This window comes from Silurus meridionalis, chromosome 15 (assembly GCF_014805685.1).
Source record: "Silurus meridionalis isolate SWU-2019-XX chromosome 15, ASM1480568v1, whole genome shotgun sequence".
Lineage (NCBI taxonomy): Eukaryota > Metazoa > Chordata > Actinopteri > Siluriformes > Siluridae > Silurus > Silurus meridionalis.
The window spans coordinates 11421879-11441601 of record NC_060898.1 but is presented as its reverse complement, the minus strand read 5'-3'; the positions used below and the strand labels follow the sequence as shown (position 1 = coordinate 11441601).

Sequence of the window (19723 nt, the reverse complement as noted above, 5' to 3'; positions counted from 1 at the left end):
TCCGCTGTTTGAAAAGACGTGTACTTCTTCTGTTTTCAAGATAAGTTTTATTAAAAGAGCATTACTGCCACCTACTGACCACACACTGTACCTACATGCACACTGTGTGTTTCACTACCAAGCATAAATCAGCATTTCAATCGTTTGAACTAAAAAATTGCTTCAGATTTTTAAGAATGTTTTTATTATATATAATTACATTTTTTACCTCACATTCACATGCAGCAAGCAAACTCCAACTGCCCTCCACTGCCTTTGTAAAAAAAAACTAATTCCCTATAAATAATGTAATAAGCTTGATAAGCAGGGTTTGTAATTAAAACATTGTCTAAACATAAAAGAACTGAAGATTTATAATAAATACCGAAATAAATGTAAAACTTAACAAAACAAAGAATAAAATAATAATAATAATAATAATAATAATAACAATAATAATAATAATAATAATCTTTTTACTTTTTTTCTTCTTTTTTTGTTCTCCTTTGGCTGCTCCTATTAGGGGTCGCTACAGTGGATCATCCGTCTCCATACCCCCCTGTCCTCTACATCTGCCTCCTTCAGACCAACTACCTGCATGTCTTCCCTCACCACATCCAAAAACATCCTTCTTGGTCTTCCTCTTCTCCTCCTTCCTGGCAGCTCCATCCTCAGTATTCTCCTATACCCCATGTCTCTAGAATGTGGTACAAAATACACTTTTTAACTGAAAACAATCTCACTTGACTGACCACCAATGTTATAGGAACATTGACAGGAGCAATGGGATTACAAGATGTGAATAGATTTGATTGATTAGATTAGATTAGATTAGATTAGATTAGATTACATTACATTACATTTGATTAGATTCAACTGTATTGTCATTTTGCAAAGTACATGTACAGAGCCAATTATATACACCACTATCTTACCAGAAGTGCATAAGTGGCTTATTTACAATAAATATCAAAATGCTAAATGAGAATATGGGTTCATATGTACAGAGGTGAAAGTGATTAATGTACAGAAGGTGCAGGAGGTAATAGGATATGGTGTATATGTATCTATGATAATATACATTAGAACTGTGCAGAGGATAAGACATGTCAAAAAGATATACTCAGATAACATACAGTATGTACTTATATGAATATTTGTAGAATACATTATATACAGAATATTTCACTCATTAACTGTAAAATTGCTGTTTGCACAAACATTGCTAAAACATTCAGTATTTTCATGTACAGTATTTTATATTATAAAGACAAATCCATTTGCACAAACACTAATCTTCTTCACTGTACTGCTGCAGTGTCACTGTTTCAACATCTTAAATAATAATAATTATTATTATTGCACATAAAATCCACATAAAATGCCCCAGTTTGTTTAGTGTTAAATTTTGTTGATTTATGTTTCGTATCACTGGTCCCCGGGGAATGTTGTTTCATTTCACTGTGCTCTGTAATCTATATGGTTGGAATAACAATACTTGATTAATTTACGAGGAACTGCATCTATAAAATGTCTTCAGTGTTTTAGATTAAACTAAAGCACAAAAAAATCCAAACCCAACAAAAAAAAACTGTGTTTATTTGAAAGTTTTGTACACTGTAACACTATTAAAGCATGTTTCCTGATACATTTGTAGTCATGTCATGGTGTATGCCAAATTCATTTAAAAACCTAATAAACCAAAATGAAAACAGATGAATTTATAGAGTTCAATAGCTTTTATTGTGTTTATTTTTTTTATTCTTAAGAAACAGATCATAGGAATATAAATATATATATATATATATATATATATATATATATATATATATATATATATATATATATATATATATATATAGGTTTAATGTAGAGTGCAATATAATAATATTATTGCAAGAAAATCAGTGGTAAAGGTTGTGATATTTTATTGGTCGCCATCAGAAGTTTGCACTGTGAGCACACAATAATTTTTTTTTACTAGAAAATTATAACAATATAAATAATTTCCATACACTGTTTATATTGGATGATATCAGACTGTGGTATATGCAAACTGGTCTCTTATATCGTATCAGTCCCAAACCTTTTTTAGACCACGTACAATAATGTGCATATTATATTAGTGTTATACTTATTATATGATGTAATTATTACTATATGTATTGTATACATAATGAAAATGTAACTCAACAAAACCAAATATTCAAAAGACAAAACAATGGGCACAAAATAAATGATTAAATCGTTCTGTGCGTTCCGGGTTCCGGTTTCCGGTATCGGTATGGGGATCCCTGTCAGATCATATCGCGCATTACCGGGGCGTCCCTTTGGCCGAGTTCTCGCGGCGCTCGAGCTTCCGTTCTCGCGAGACTTCGCGGTGTTTCCGGTGTTGTGAATCGTCTCTGGAAAGATGGCGGTTAGCATCCGAGCTCGTCCTATCCGAAGTATACGGATGCGAGGTGAGACTCGGTCCCTCTCCCCCGTCACCCGGCCGCCGCTTCTGGCGTGTCCGCAAACAGGGTTGATTTTATCTACATGTTGTATTTTTGGGGACATTCGGTTTTGACGCTCACGGCTGTTTTGCGGTGTGTGTGTGTGTGTTCTTTTTCTCCTGCCCACAGGTCGGAATGACAGCGGGGAGGAAAATGTACCACTGGATCTCAGCAGAGGTGGGTTCAGTCCCGTTAGCAGCATTGCTAATCCGCGTCCATGGCTGGAATGTCCGGCTTGGGTGGGGAAAGCGAGGCCGATCAGCGGCAGTGTTGTTTGGTGAACGCGATTTTCAGTGCTGGCCGTTGAAGCATCACGCGGACCGGGTGCTGGTTTTAGGGGTTAAATAAGTCTGTGCTTCAGGACAGGTAGCTAAGCTAATTTAGCTCCGGGCCACGAATATAAAGCTCACATTTCTGGGTGTTCTGTAATGTAGTGGAGGCGAGAAATGTGTGGTTTGGGTGCTATTAAGCTTTATAACGCACCGGACAGTGAGACTGCTTATAGCATGTTATTGCAGCCTGCTGAGACGCCCCTGCTTGCCCTGATGGCGGGGCTTGTTTTGGTGAGTGTCTATGTGTGTGGGGATTAAAAGACTTGGTTTTATATATATATATATATATATATGTTTGTATATGTATTTATGTATCATATCCGTTCTGACATGTTGAGATTAGAAGTGTAAAATGGAGGGGGTGTAGGGGGCAAATACTTACAAGCAAATAGTCCATAAGTCTCCCAGGATTCAGAATTTTTTTTGGTGTTGTCCCTTCGTATTAAAAACACCCTTCTGATATAGAAAAAAGATTTGATGAGTCATACTGTACCAATTTTGTGCTTATCCAATGATACACTTTAGATATGTAGGTCCCGCCCCCAGGACTGGGTCTTGCTCTAGAATAGCAGCTTGTTCGCCTTAAACAAAGGCGTGTGTTGCACTGAAAGTCATCCCACACACTGTTGCGTCTAAGTGTTTAAGGACGAACAGTTGGTGTTGGTTGAATTGGAAGTGGTTTGGCACTTGCGTACGCTGCTGTACTCTTCTGTTTGTGTGATAGCTGTCGTCTGGAATGACGCAGCCTCGGAGTGGCAGCACCTGCGCCATTGTAGTGCGTGTCCAATAGTAGATGGGTTTTTTCGGTGGTGCTGAGATGAGATTTGTGGTGAGTCCAGAGAGAAATTTGCAATTTGGCAACAAGCAGCCAGACACAAAAGTGATGAGAAACACAATGCATTTTTATTTAAATTCAGCTTTTTGATCTACGATGAGACGCGTGTAAGTGTTTATGGCGGTATTATAGTATGATTCTTGTACAGACTAGGACTACATTGCCACTGCATCACTCTACTAGCTAGAGATGAAGCAAATAAATTTTACCGCATTACTGTCAAAAAAGGTAGTCGAAAAGCATTGTGGGCACTGGAGGAAACCTTTAACCCAAATAAATGTAGAGCAACATGTTAAGAACATTTTGAACATTTCAAATGAAATCCTGGGCAGAGGTTATTTAAAACGATGAGCTTTTCAGTCAATGTGGGCGCTTTTACAAGCCGATGAGATTTAATGTAAATTCCAGAAGACAAGGTCAGCACGGTTTCGAGCAGGACCTTTCCCCATTATCCCATTATTGCAATGTTTTGTGTATGTTTCTGCACCAGTCGGAGTTCCTGTTCTGGTGTCTGCTTATGTACAGACACCAGATTTCACTTTCTGTTTCCATCTGTTACCTGTTTAGTACTGCGTCGTGTGAGTAAGACGCACTCACTGCATCTAAAAGCACCCCGTTTAAATGTGTGCCTCTAACATTCACATTAGAAAAAGTCACATATGGCTGGAAAAGTCCAGGGTGTCCCTATAGCGCTTTTAATGAAGTCGCTGCTTTCAAATCTCTGTCTTTATATAAGTTTAATGGCCTGTTTGCAGAATTCCAAACAGTCCATTATCATGAGTGATTTACTGAGATCACATCACCTCTGTGCGAGACCTCAGTGAGGTCTTCAAATTCTTACACAAGTTATAACAGTCTATATGATGTTTTATCATGGTGCTGCTGAATTCTGGATAATGACTGGTCAGAAGGTGTTGGATAATTTTTTTTCAGTATCAGCTTTAACAGTAGGCGTGGCTGTAAATCATATGCTCATCTGAATGCACGCGCTCTAATACAGTGAGAGACAGTACCGTTTAAAGGTAAAGCTGCACCCATAAGTGCACCCTTCAGGACAGAGGTGTTCGTGCAGAGGATTCTCAGTAACTTCACAAGCTGCATGTCTTGTTTTGTGAAGAGGAAAAAGAAAGTAAAGGAATGTCTGTTTATAGCTGCTATAATGTGAGCAAGAAGAGAAACAAATTTGGTTCAAAAAAATTATCTAAAAGTACGTCTTGTGTGTTCTAAAGAACAATGTAAATCATTAGAATCTTGCAATGGTATGAGGAATAAAACGTATCAGGATTGTTTTTCACAGTAACATCATGTCCCCAAGTGTTTGTTCATTACAAATGAACTTTTGATTTATCAGGCACATTTGCGACATCACACCAGGATTCTATCTTATGCCATGTTCATACCAGGAGGCGTTTTTTCAATTAATTAATGTATTTTTTAAGATCCGTCTGTACTGGTTGCTGGTGGGCATGTGTAATGAAGCAGTGTTTGGGGAATCTGTTTTAGACGACTGAAATGTGACCAGCAAAGTATCACTGGGTATTTATGTACACGTTAATTTGGATAAACTAACAAACTCATCTTTTTGTCTACATTTTGGGCTTTTCATCCACACTCAGGTGGTGTTTTTCTCCGGAAAACTGTGCATTTTGAAAACCCTCCCCCAAGTGCAGAACTTTGAAAACGTAGGTTCACATAGTAGTGAACATTGAATATTGTTAGTCATATTTTATTAGTTAGTTATATTTTACTCCATTCAAGCAAGCAAGAAATAAACAAGACGTAGGAAGATGTTGTACTGCAGACTTTAAACCTGCTATACGGTTGGATTGCACCTTTAGATTGCAATTTATTTTACTGGGAAGCAAAGGTGATGCAGACCAAATCTTCTTTTTATTTTATATTTTTAAAGTGCGCTATAGGAATGTAAGCATTTAAAGGCTTTTCAGCTTGATTGATTTTTGGAAAACATTTGAAAATGCCTGTGTAGATGGATCGTGTTTTGAAATGGAAATAAATTGTTATAAGGATTGAATAAGGTCTTGTGGGTACAGGGGTTTTGCATGTTTGTTGTTGTTGTTGTTGTTTTTGGTTCTCTAAGGATCATTCCCTCTTTTCTTTGGCCTAAACCCAAAGTCTCAACTCGAGTTTAAAATGCAGAACAAATATAGACGTCATCAGAGATGCTTAGGAAACATATTACATTCTGAGCACAGGTAGAGTCTACGTGCAGGTTATGGTCACATGACCTATTACTGAACGAGTACCATTTGCTTGGAGATGCACCAATGCACACTGGACAAATCAATCCGTTTGTATTAAAGTGAGGTGTATGTTATATGCAGATTTTTTTTTTTTTAAGTCTTAGAAGCAAGTCATGAAGACACACCCATCTGTAATTTGTACTGAGATTGCTTATTCCATTGCAGTCAATCATAGGGAGGCAATGAGCTTCCTAGAGTTTAAGAAGTTAAATAATAAGCGAGTGTGAGGAAAATATATGAAGGGTGAAAGCAGTCTTTCCTGCCTTCCCCAATCTCCATGCTTATCTGATTTACTAGAAGGAAGCGGCTGTTTGTATTTCAAACACGTTCCACTCTCATCGAAAGTGAGGTCTGATTCTGTAGTTGGATTTCTTTTTTTTTTCTCAGGCAATATGTGACCATGAAATCCGGGTTGCTGAATGGGGGACATTGCTCGGGATAATTGTAACCCGGTATTTCTGCTCTCTTCTGCTTTTAGACCCTAAAGACAACCTGCGAGAGATCCTCCAAAATGTGGCCAAGCAGCAGGGCGTCTCCAACATGCGCAAACTGGGTCACCTCAACAACTTCATTAAGGTATATCTCCAGGCGATTAGACTGCTGACGTCCATTCTCTCAGTGCTTCCGGGTATTTTTTTTAGGTTTTTTGCTTTCGGAGTATAAGCTGGGTGTCTTTCAGTATTCTTCAGTACTATTGCACGTGATGCTCGAGAATTTTCGAGGGTGTTTTATTGAAATATAAGAACATGTATTGAAAAGAAAAAAAAAAAACACAACCGTGTGGAAGATTAGAAATGTTTGCAAAGAAATAAAGTTGTTTGAACATTTCAACACACCATTAGTTAAAATAACATTCTTTTAACAAGATTCTTGGCCACGATGCCCAGGGATAACGTAATTGTATTTTAGTTGTGAACTGAATGATCCGTTCACATGGATTTTGGAAACCTCTAATGTGCGAATGGCTTGTTCCTGATCTGCTAGACCTGCTACATCACTTCCTGAAACACTCCAATCCCTGCGTTTCTTAAGAATGACTTTATCTAGTAATATGCTTTTTAAAAGTCATTGGCATTTTCAAAACGCACGTTGCTGTTTTAATAACACCAGCGTAGTTCTGACTTATAGATTGATACTACATACTAGAGATTGTAACCGTAACACTAAACTATCAATAAATAAACTTTTTTTTGGTCTTTTTAGTATCAAGACTAACTAGACGTGACTTACAGTATTCAAGACGCACCCAAATGATTAAAACTATTGTGTGGACTGTCCTATATATGTACAAAACCTACATACTGTCTTAACATGAATCTCATTCTTCACGCAGCTCCTTTGCAATGTCGGCCATTCAGAAGATAAGTTTGGCTTTACCTATGATGAGATCATCATCTGGTGAGTGTCATCAAATTATTATAATGTTTATTTTTTCTTTCTATTATGCTGACTGTTTACGAGTCGGCCAGTTATTTTACACAGCTGGACTTTTTTTGTATGTTCCCCAGCCTCCGATTGGCTCTGCTTAATGAAGCGAAGGAGGTGCGAGCTGCAGGTCTACGAGCTCTCCGCTACCTGATCAGAGACAGCAACCTCCTCCAGAAGGTCCTCCGTTTCCGGGTGGATTACCTGATTTCCAGGTGAGTCTACGCCGTTCTAACATCCATTATTTAATAAGCCGTTGTAACATTGGCCACTTTTAATTGCATTTTAATTAATCCAATTAAAATCAGAAGCGAACATACTGAAGTCAAGTTTACAGTATAAGAAAAATATGAACATTTATCCTTCAGCTTGGTTCGGTTCTGAAAAAGGTCTTGATTTGTTTTTACAACAGCATCTCTGCGATTAATTCAGGTTTATAACAAGCATTTTTGTTTCTATAGTAACAGCGTGTTCGAAGGTTCTTGGTTGACACTCATAAACTGTACTACACGAACTAAACATAATGATAAACTGTTTAAAAAGTGACTGAAAGGATTTTGTTTTGGTGAGGTTTATCTGGAGAAATAAAAAATGAAGTCTGGTTATAGATGCTACATTGTAAGTGGGAACAGAAACTAAATTCATGGAATTTGGAACATTGTGTAACAATTAATCTAAAAGAATTGACTCATTTATTATTAAAGCATAATCACTAGCAAAATGTATTATAGAGGAATCAGAGCAAACATAACGGCGATCTGGGTGGTAATGGACCATGGATTCGTTTCCAAAAACGTAACGAGTGTTTTAATCCGCACTTTTACATTAGGATTCTCTGATCGGGTCACTGTGTTAGAAAACACTGCTTGTTCATGATTGTTCATGAAGCAGCAACTAAGATTGAAACTGAATGATGGATGGAATATCAGATTCAAGACTCAGGTTAGTGTCCTCAAGTTCTCAGATGAGAATGATGGCGATAAAGAACCTAATGAAAGATCTGCACTCGGGACAAATCCGTTCTTTGCATGTAAATACATCCAGGGAGCAGGGGGTCTGTGATTACACTGACAAAGTGAAGCATCTTTGGACGGAAGTTGATGCACATAAAAACCTTCAGAGAAGCCAAGACTCTGTAGGAGAGTTCATGAGTTACTTTACTGATACCGAGGTAAATGGAGGTTCGTGCAACACACACATGTACGCATTGTAAATATAACAACCATGCCAGCTGTAGCGAGCTTATCAGATAGCTAACTAACTAGCCTAGTGTGCTCTTGGGGTTATTTATCATCAGTAACGTAGATGAAATATGGTTTAGTGTAAATCTGGCCATGAGGAGGTTGTTAGCTTGTAGCTTTGGAGGCAGAAAATAACAAGAACATCCTGAGCATTCACATGCTGTTCTTTTTAACAACAGTGAAGCATTGGAAAATTGGTAGTAAAATTTTGGTTAGTAATATTTGTTCACTGGTGAAATTCACTTTGCTTTTGTCATGGTTTTTAAAAAGCAGATAAAGCTTTTTTAGGTTGTTAGACAAGCTCTTCTGAGAACTAATCTGATGCCAGCTGCAGCACTTTAAGTGCTGGAGGTTAAGTGGGAAAATGCCACGTGTAAAACATGTAGTTTTGTCTCATATGTGCCATACAGCATATAAAATGTAGAAGTTGATAGTCAGCAAACGTTTAGTCCACTACTTTGTAATATCCATCACTTGAGTCTCCATCGAAAGAGGAGTACTGGCTTTTCTTTCAGACGCATGATGAGAAAAGCAACACAGATTCTTCCTCTGTGGCTTCCCCTTTAGTGTAGAGTAAACCGGCTGATGTTAGAGTTAAGGATTGTGTTTTGTATGCGTGTGGTTATGGGAAAGAGAAGTCAGCTGTAGTTAGGATCAGCGATAAGCTCGTGAGGTTCTGCGACGCAGAGACGCAGCGGGAACGCAGTGTTCCCTTTGTGCGCATCTCACCCTGCAGCAACAGCTCGTCTTCCAACGCGATGTTCCTGTTACAGACGTGCCTCGCGCAACTCAAATACAAAGGCACTCTTAGGTCAGCTTCAGCCTCACCACAGCCCTGGGGTAAATCCTCCCAAACTTTCCGTAGCAGAACTCACGACTTTTATGCCCTCCAGCAGGTGCTGTGAATGATACAATTTCTGTTTCCAGCTTTAATTTAGGGATAATGTGTTCCTACAAAATTATGAAAAGCCCCTGTAGCAAGTGATATATGAAGTAATCATATGTGCCAATAATAACAAATTATTATTATTAGCACAAATTATCAACTTCTTCTTTCGACATTATTATATTATTATTAATATATATTATTATCTCAGTCCCACTGGTAAAAAAAAATAATAATTTTGGAAAGGAATTCATATGTTTATAGTAAAAACATTTATAAGATAAAAACATCAATTTTAAATACATTAAAAAAAGTATTTATTATTATTTTTTAATGTGTGTATATATATCTTTTTCTTTTATTATGAATATTTTTAAATGTATTTGTACATGTACACATACATAAATTTTGAATACACTTAATACAAGTGTTGTTAAATTTATGAATTTGATTGGTCAGAAAGTATTTGATTAATTCTCTATTACAGTAGCGCTGGCTGTCGTGCAGATACAACGCACAGGTTCTTGTCGATGTTTATACACTACTAATATGCTTTTGGTTCTAAATAACCCAGTTATTCAACTAGGGAAAACATGAAAACTATAATATGGAGAATTTCTTTAATGTAGTGAAGACAAAGTTGATTGCACATTGATGGTGGGAATATCTAGTGTCAGCACTGCCTATCAGTCAGAAATGTAGCTGTAACACGACAGAAAAACTCGGTAGGTGGGGATATGAACCTCCATTTTCTAATAAAGTTTTGGCATCAGAGAAAATAATTCTAACAGGTATTAGTATTATCTTTGGGAGATGATTAGGAATATTGCTAAAAAAAATGTTTGAGATACAGGATCACAAGAGCAGTTTTTCCCCTTCAAAACAGCGGAAGAAATTGGAATTGAAAATCGGGACGTTGCATGTCGTCTTCTCAGAAAATGTAAACCCACAACTGTTTTGTGAAACAAATGGACTGCTTGGAATGCTAACATTATAAACCTTACATAACAAAATTACATTACAAAACCATATGTAGAAAATCAGTAAAATATTGATCACAGCTTTCAGAGCTCTTTGGATCATAATGTAACTCTCAGTCCTTCCCTGTCTGTGTGTGTCTGGATGTTTGTGTCTGTATGCATGTTGTCTGTCTGTGTGGCTGTATGGGTGTGTGTGTGCTTCTCTGTGTCTGGGGGTATGTGGCTGTGTGTGTGTGTCTGTCTGTGTGTAGGTGCATTGACATTCAGCAGAGCAATGAGGTGGAGCGAACTCAGGCACTTCGGCTGGTGAGGAAGGTGAGCAGTAAACTCAACACTTTACTCCTGATGCAGTTTTAACAGTGCAGTAGGTCATGTTTACAGTCATGTGGCTGCACTCAAACACATTTGACCAACAAAACAACAGGAAAAACTATGTGTTTCATCAGTTTTATTTATTTACAAGTGACATTGTCCCAAACCAGCCTTATAAAACTCTGGGTATACAGTTGTGTATGTATGTGTGTGTATGTATATATATATCTCTACACTGGCGATCAAAATTAGTGAACAATTTATAAACAATTGAGCAATTCTGAAATAATGTCATCTTCACTGCTCAACAGTTGGAGTTTTTGTCCTGTCTATACCATGCTACCAGAACACCTTTTCCACAAAATAACTAAGGCATTTTCAAAAAAACCATTATTTTGCAGAAAACACACTGATCAAAATTGGAGAACAACAATGACTGTAGCATTACAAAGATTACAACCAAATTTTTCACTCTTCTTCCAGTCTCCTCCACAGTTCGGTGACTGTAGTGGGTTTCTTGGCCATAACTTTGTCACCAAGGATTTTCCAAAGGTTCTTTATTGGGTTGAGATCAGGACTCTGGGCAGGCCATGTCATTATTTCAATGTTTTCAGTTTCAAGGAACTGCTTTACCCGTTTTGCTGTGTGACATGGAGCGTTGTCCTGCATGAACACTGCGGGCTGATTGGGTGATGAATGCAGGGAAGGAACCATATGTCGTTGAAGAAGGTTCTGATAAACATTTGCATTCACTCTGCCATGTAGCTGTATAAGAGGCCCAACTCCTGCTGCAGAAAACATGCCCCAAACCATGACACTTCCTCCTCCACTTTCACTGACTTCTTTACACACTTTGGGTTCAGTCTTTCTCCATTTTGTCGCCGAACATAATGTTTCCCATCGGACCCAAATAAATTAAACTTGCTTTCATCACAGAAGTGAACTTTGGACCAGTTCTCCTCTGTCCACAGAACATGTTCCTCAGCAAAGCTTAGTCTAACCTTTTGATTCTTTCTGCTAATGAGAGGTTTGGTCACTGCAGAGTGGGCTTTCAGTCCAAATGCTCTTAAACGTCTAAACACTGTATGACGAGACAGATCCTTACCCTGTTCAGCGCTGAACTGGTGAACAATTTCAGCTGCAGTGTGGAAACGATTGCCCCTTTGAGATCCTCCACAGTATCCTGTCCTCTCTTGTATTTGTCTTCCGTGGACGACCAGCCTGCTTGGCGGACTTGAATGAGTTTGTGATGTAAAGATTCAATATTCTTGAAATCACAGATTTGGAACAACCAACTTGTCTTGCTATGGCTGATAGGGTCATCCCGTTGGCCTTTATCTGGACAACCAGCTGCTCCCGGAGGCTTTCAGTCACTTTAGAACGGCCCACCATCTTGCAGAGTCAGTGAAACTGGAAGTTAGGCTGCCAGTTAAATAGGGGTTGACAGATAATCAAGGAAATTAGCACCAGGTGCCAGATTAACACCAATAACTGGGAGGTATCTGAAAGTGTTCTCTAATTTTGATCAGTGTGTTTTCTGCAAAATAATTAAGTTTTTTTAAATGCCTTAGTTATTTTGTGGAAAGGGTGTTCTGGTAGCATGGTATAGACAGGACAAAAACTCCTTCAACTGTTGAGCAGTAAAGATGACATTATTTCAGAATTGTTCTATTGTTTATAAATTGTTCTCTAATTTTGATCACCTGTGTGTGTGTGTGTGTGTGTGTATAATATATATATATATATATATATATATATATATATATATATATATATATATATATATATATATATATATATATATAATATACACATATACAGGGGGGTGGGTTTAGAAAATATATCTGTACAAATGTTTGGAAAATACACTGTTTTTAATTTTCCCATTTATCTGCACAACAAACAAGTCTTGTCTAAACTCGTGTAATATTCCAGACCGTTTTCTGTATAAAATTAATTTTTTGTTGCCTGTGTAATAATATCCCCCTCCTTACTCCCTCTTGTTCTCGCGGTTCAAGATGATCACTGTGAATGCTCAGCTCTTCCCAAGCTCCATCACTAACTCCCTCATCGCCGTGGGCAACGATGGCATACAGGAGCGAGACCGCATGGTGCGTGCCTGCATCGCCATCATATGTGAACTCGGTGAGTGAACACACAAACATATACACACGTGCACGTCTTGATTCTTCTTCTTTTGCCTAATCGGTGTGGCGATTTGTTGTTTGTGTAGCACTGAAGAACCCGGAGATTGTGGCTCGACGTGGTGGACTCAAAACCATCCTGAAGAACGTGATCGACTGCCAACTCAGCCGCATCAACGAGGCTCTAATGACCACCATCCTGCACCTGCTCAATCACCCTCACACGCGGCAGTACGTGCGCTCAGACGTGGAGCTGGAGGTACGTCAAAACATTTATTAATGCCAGCCTCCGTTTACCCAACATGCAGTCTAACAGCAAAGACATGACAATACAGCAATCAGGCTAAACATGAACATTTCCTGCAAACCAGAAACAATTTGAGTGTGAACGAAAATGGTGTTCTTGTGACACAGAGTCATTGAAGCGAGATGTACATTTCTGAAAGAGGTGTGAGCCAATAGAAACGAAACGCAAAAAGCAAAACAACAATTAGCTATGACTACTGCATTTTAGGCTTGCAGAATTGTGTGTAATTTGCCAGTCATTTATGGCTTTATCTATTTGGCAGCCCGGACAGCTGAAGCTAAGAGGTAGCAGAGAATATGTTGTTGCTGTGCTCTGAAATTACACAGCAGGTTATTAAGGTTTAAATAGTTGGAAAAGACAAAGATGTTAAGAAAATATTTTTGTTTTTGTTAATCGTAACAACGCCAACATTGAAAACATTCGATTTGACAGCTACTGTGATTGTCAATATCAAGATCTTCCGAAGCCTGCTGTATTTTTTCTTTTCCAAAATTAAGCCAAAATGCTGGCAAATTTGTCACGCCTTGAGATCCTGAGCCAGTGGAACATAATATGGAATCATTTGTACAATAATTAAGCATGATCACTTGACCTTGAGAAAGAGTCAAAAGAAATAGGAATTGGATAATGTTAGCAATATGTTCACTTATCATTGCCTGAGTAATTGCTCCAGACTGGAGAAGATATTCTTAGGTTCAAACATAGTTTGACCACCACCCACAGTGATTACACACTGTAATCAAATTTTAGCAAAATGGAAAAAAGGCATCCACTGTTAATCCTCACACACTTCCTAAACCCTTCCTTTCCATCGTATTTGAAACTGGATAAATACAGAGGTGAGAGCTAATGGTGTATTGTCCAAAACACTATTATAATATGGAGATGTTACAATATTGTTATAATGTTATGTTATAATATGTTGTCAGTGGCGTCCGAAACAAGTCTCATCGGAATTTAAGAGAAATTGACTGAAGCGATAAATTGCTTAAAGACAATTTTTAAAGCATTCATTCAAACCTTTTTTTTTTTTCTTTTCACCCCTGTAGCAAATCCTGGCACCCTACACTGACTTCCACTACAGGCACAATCCAGATACAGCAGAGGCACAGCTCAAGTAAGTGTGCAATTGCAATTACACCATTGATCGCCTCCTATCATGCTTACTTTATAAACTGCATGTTGGTTTAACCTTTTCTGTTTACTAGGGAGGACAGAGAGGCTCGTTTTTTGGCTAGTAAGATGTCCATAGTTGCTTCCTTCCGCTCATGGTCAGGTAAGCTCATTATAGGATTTTGATTTTGAAAATATGCATTGTAATATCAGGTTCTATCATGACATGGTTTTACCTAGTGTGAACTCCTGTTCCTTTCTGATTTCCTTTTCCCCCTCTGTCTGCATCCAGGCATCATTAACCTCTGCAAGTCAGGCAGCTCCGGCATCCAGTCCCTTATTGGCCTTCTTTGTATACCAAATATGGAAGTGAGGGTATGTAGTATTGAGTGACTGCAAAGGTTGTTCATGACAACACATGTTAGTTGCCATAAGAATAGTCTACAGAGGAGCCAATCATTTTATGGATTAGGAAATAACTTTTAACTGTATTAACTGGCATCCTGAACATCCTTCCCAATTTCCTGATTATAATGGGTTGATGTGGGGCTACTGCTATAAACAAGTATAATTTCAAACATAGATTTACTCTATATGGCTAAATGTTTGTGGATACCTGATCGTTATACTCGTATGCTTTTTGAAAATCCCGCTCCAGATTTTAGTTTCTTTTTGCTGATATTACAGCACTGCATTTTATATATATATATATATATTTTGGAGTGTTTCTATGGGGATTTTCTATTCAGAAACAAGAGCATTAGTGAGGTCAAAGCCCTAGTTTGCAGCCAGTGTTCCAATTCATTCCATTGAGGTTGATTTTTTTTCAGCTAATCATGTCTTCATGCACCTCACTCTGTGCTCTGTGGTGTTTGTCATGCTAAAGCTACAACATACAAAACAATCTGTTCAGTTGTGTTCTACCAGCTTTGTGCCGGTTTTAACAATGTTTTTATTTAAAATATATTTTAACTGTTTGAGTTTTACATGTATATGAGACAACACTAGTCTTCTTAGGAGTTGACATGTCTGCATTGCTTATGGGAGGAAATAAGAAAAGTTACTGACATCTTATAATGCTGTACAGATAAAATATGTTGGTATTGTATTTTTTATTTAAGTCTTATATGTTTGTGTGTACCTGTTTTTAAAAACTAATAATCATCTAGCTTCTTAATTCAAGAGAGAGAGCACTTCTGTGCTGCACTACAGATATACACAGTATATACTGTACTGAGTGTAATAATAATAATAATAATAATTTGTTTTATTTAAACTCTGCTTTACACCCTCTCTCAACAGAAAGGCCTTCTTGACGTCATGTATGACATTTTCCGACTCCCCATCCCTATAGTTACACAAGATTTCATTGAAGCGGTTCTTAGTGTTGGTGAGTGGTGACATGATCACAATCACTCACTATAACTAGACTGTTAAAAGTATATTTCTAAATAATAGAGTTAATGGATTATAATGACTTATTCTTGCTCCATGTATACCTCTGTAGATCCTAGTAGATTTCAGGACAGTTGGAGGCTGTCAGATGGCTTTGTGGCCTCAGAAGCCAAAATAATCCTCCCTCATCGGGCACGGTCGAGGTAAGGTATCTGAACAGAGAGGGGGTGATGGAGTGAGAAAAAAATGTCCCTTTTTATTATTTTTTTATATTTAAACTTAAAATATATAAAGAATGCTGAGGATGGAGCTGCCAGGAAGGAGGAAAAGAGGAAGGCCAAGGAGGAGGTATATGGATGTGGTGAGGGAAGACATGCAGGTAGTTGGTGTAAAAGAGGCAGCTGTAGAGGACAGGGGGGAATGGAGACGGATGATCCGCTGTGGCGACCCCTAATGGGAGCAGCCGAAAGAAGAAGGATAAACTGTTCTTTAAAAGTCTTTTGATAAAAAAGTGTCTTCATATTAAATTAAACATAATTCTAACTAGATTTTGTTTATATAAGCAGATGTCATAAATATATATATATATATATATATATATATATATATATATATATATATATATATATATATATATATAAAATATAGCAATCAAATGGCATATATTGTTTGTAATATCAGTGTCTACTTAAAAAGTTTTATTTTTTTTTATTTTATAAAGCTAATGAATTTCTCATCTATTGATACAGGCCTGACCTGATGGATAACTACCTTGCACTTGTACTGTCTGCCTTCATCAATAGTGGACTTTTAGAGGTATTTTTTATTTTCCTACATTTTCCTCAATACATCAGGGGGAACAAAATAAATATTAATGTAGAAGCGCTCTGAATAGTTTGACTCCAGGAAAGATTAATTGACTGATAAACATGCTAATATATACCATGCTCATTTACACCTGTCTGTATCCTCAGGGTTTAGTGGAAGTTGTCACTAGCAGTGATGATAGCTTGTCAATATGCGCTACCATCCTCCTCGGAGAACTCTTGCACATGGTATCTCAACCTTTTCACTTTAAGCAGCTAATGCTGACGTTCTCTGGCATTTCTTTCTGAGTCATTGGGTTGTGTTTCTATTTCCCGCAGGCCAACACCATCCTCCCTCACTCCCACAGCCATCACCTGCACTGCCTCCCCACTCTGATGAACATGGCGGCGGCGTTCGATATACCTCAGGAGAAGCGCTTGTAAGTCTTCCCGTAGTTTTAAGCAAACGTATATAGCATACGGTATAGACCCAGAGAAATGTCATTTCAAATGTAATCCGTGGTTACAATCACGCATTCATGTAGCAAATGTAAATGTGTAAAGCATAATAATAATGAATAAGCATAATCAAACAGTAATTCATTTGAATGCAATATTCAGTCGTCTTCAATCAGCTGTACTTCCTTTTAGTATGACATAATGTCTATAAATTAGCTATAGACGTTTCAGAGGATGTGGAAGCACCTAACCACAAAAAACACCACACCCCAAACCATTTTTACAAAATATAGTAAATATAAAGTTGCGAAAGAACGCAAGATCTGCATTTCATATGTTTCATTAAGCTCTGTTTCTCAATTCCCATGAGAAGCCTCACAGCAAGATCTCATTCAGATTTGTTTTGAACACACCTTTTCATCTACACCAGCTGTGTCAGAGGTGTGTTACAGGCACATCATTCTGCCCTTGTTGTAGGTTTTGATGCTCTTGTACCTGAGTAAACTGGAAATCCATTGAAATCACAAAACATTTTCTATCTGCTGCACGTTTCTATAATCTACGAAAACGCCCTGATTTTTGCAGCCTGCAGTGATTCGAAACTCATTTTACACCAGTGTAGGGAAATAAACAAAAACTGTTTTTTTATAGGTCAAATAACAAATAGCAATGTTCATTTTTTCAGCTTTTTCGTTTGTTTTTTTTATTTTGGCACCTTATATATTCAGTCTATTCAATTAGTGTCCACTTCATGGCAGTATGGTAATTGAGCAGCTGTGCACTATGGTACTGTCTCGAGAAGAATTCCTCATCGTCGTCTTGTAAAAAAAAAAAAAAAAAAAAACAGTAAGCAATTCTAAATAGCATGTTACACCCTGAGGTACATTTATTTATTTATGCCAGGGCTGTATATTATATAGTATAATATTTGCATGTGATATGTAAAAGGGAATGGGTTTCTACATGGCATCCTGGGAGTTTGTGAACTAAACCTATTGCATTTATTATTTAACATTAATCAGTTATATAAATAAAGAAAATGCCAGAAATATATTTATAAATGGTAATTGAATTGTTGGTCATCGTCATTGGTGCGGCTCGACTTTAAGCTTTAAGATGATTCTTACACAACATGTTCTCTCTCTCTCTATCTATTTTTGATGCCGTGGTAGACGTGCGAGTGCTGCAGTGAACTACCTAAAGCGCTTCCACGAGAAGAAGAAGCGAGGCCCCAAACCCAACAGCCTTTACCTGGATCACATTGTACGCAAGTCAGCTGCAGTCCAGTACAGTCGAGACCACCACCTGCGGCCCCAGAAGGATATTTATGTCATTAAGGTACTGAGAGTAAATTCTTGCTATGGAAATAAAGCTGTTTTTTCATCCCTAGTTAGTAGGATTGGGTATTTTTTCTTTTTTTTTCTTTTTTTCTTCCCCAGAATTTTTTTTATTCTGAATGTCACAAGTATTAGAATAATAGGTTTGATAATAAAAAAAATTAAAGTCTAATAACTATGAGGACAAATAATTTCACAGTGGGGGGAAAAAAAGAAATTGTATAATTTATAACAATATATAATTTCTGTAAGTTTAATTAACATGCTGCTTTTAGACAATGTAAATGGGAGGATGGATAAATCTGTATCTGGTCATGTACAGGTGTTTTTTTCTGTTTGAGTGTGAAAATGCCTCTCCAAAATTCTTTCTGAATTTATAATTGATGCTGATACTCGACACCAGTGGTCCCCAACCCCCGGGTGGTCCGTGGGTCAATTGGTACCGGGCCGCACAGAAAGAATACGTAACTTACATTATTTCTGTTTTATTTATTATCAGATTCTAAACAATTTTGCATATTTACCAGATTCTCTCCGCCACATGTGTCTATGACTCACTGTTGATGCATGTCAAGATGCCTCGGTCACATGTCTTTCCTACATCCGCTACCTTCTAAAAGGGGCTGCTCTGGCCAGTAACACATAATACATTACTGCTAAATTGAAACCCCCAAGCTAGCAAAATGAACAAAAAACAACACCGTGGATTCACGTTTATTCACGTTTTATAATATTTAGAAAATACCAGTTTTTATGGCGGCCGTATCATTTTATTTTGTTTTATTTATCCGCCACACCTTAAAGTCTGGTCCGTGAAAATACCGTCTGACTTTAATCTGGTCAAAAAAGTTTGGAGACCACTGCTCTACAGTACATGCAAAATTTGTAGCAAAATTCTCCAAAAGCAATTCTTAAAGGGTTTTTCAAAATAGAAATTCCCTTTTTTTTTTTTTTTTTTTTTTAATAAAGGCATGTTATTACAGCTGTTTTAATAAAACTAGGGGAAATGTACTCATAGCTCTTATAATTTGCCTGTTATTTTAACCACTTAGATTATGTTCTTAATACTAATCTTTATAATTATAAGTGGGACCATGTATTTATTTTTTTCTACAGAAACTGATGCCTGGTTGAAAAGTTTTAAAGCTTCATGCATTAAATTATATTTTATAGTTTGTGTGTATATGCAAATGCTGTTTTATGTTTAATATATATGCAATGTCACAATATGATGAGCTCACAAAGCTGTTTGTTGAACAGCATTTTGCAGTTTTGTCATGATTAAGACAATCATTGGTTTTTTGTGTGTGTTGAAGTGAAATTAATCAATGTGGATTTTCCACATTAAAAACTATTGCAAAAAAATCTGTTATTCATACACTTTAAGCCTTCATATTATAAATGCAACCTGGAAAT

General features: G+C 37.3%; 1 protein-coding gene across 3 annotated transcripts in view; it reads left to right on the top strand.

The window, feature by feature from the left end:
• The first annotated feature begins 2238 nt into the window (after positions 1-2238).
• The window catches only part of rictorb (RPTOR independent companion of MTOR, complex 2b), a 36702-nt gene continuing 19217 nt past the window's right edge, over positions 2239-19723 (top strand). For 2 of the 3 annotated variants that reach the window (XM_046867308.1, XM_046867307.1), the window contains exons 1-17: positions 2247-2441; positions 2604-2651; positions 6381-6478; positions 7236-7300; positions 7411-7542; positions 10686-10749; positions 12765-12891; positions 12980-13149; positions 14247-14314; positions 14406-14473; positions 14603-14685; positions 15613-15700; positions 15818-15908; positions 16455-16521; positions 16680-16760; positions 16851-16951; positions 18143-18308. In XM_046867308.1, the coding sequence (XP_046723264.1) occupies positions 2393-2441; positions 2604-2651; positions 6381-6478; positions 7236-7300; positions 7411-7542; positions 10686-10749; positions 12765-12891; positions 12980-13149; positions 14247-14314; positions 14406-14473; positions 14603-14685; positions 15613-15700; positions 15818-15908; positions 16455-16521; positions 16680-16760; positions 16851-16951; positions 18143-18308 (1566 nt within the window). In that variant the 5' untranslated portion in view covers positions 2247-2392. Of the gene's footprint in view, positions 2442-2603; positions 2652-6380; positions 6479-7235; positions 7301-7410; positions 7543-10685; positions 10750-12764; positions 12892-12979; positions 13150-14246; positions 14315-14405; positions 14474-14602; positions 14686-15612; positions 15701-15817; positions 15909-16454; positions 16522-16679; positions 16761-16850; positions 16952-18142; positions 18309-19723 lie in introns of all 3 variants that reach the window. The other variant, XM_046867309.1, reaches the window with a different exon arrangement.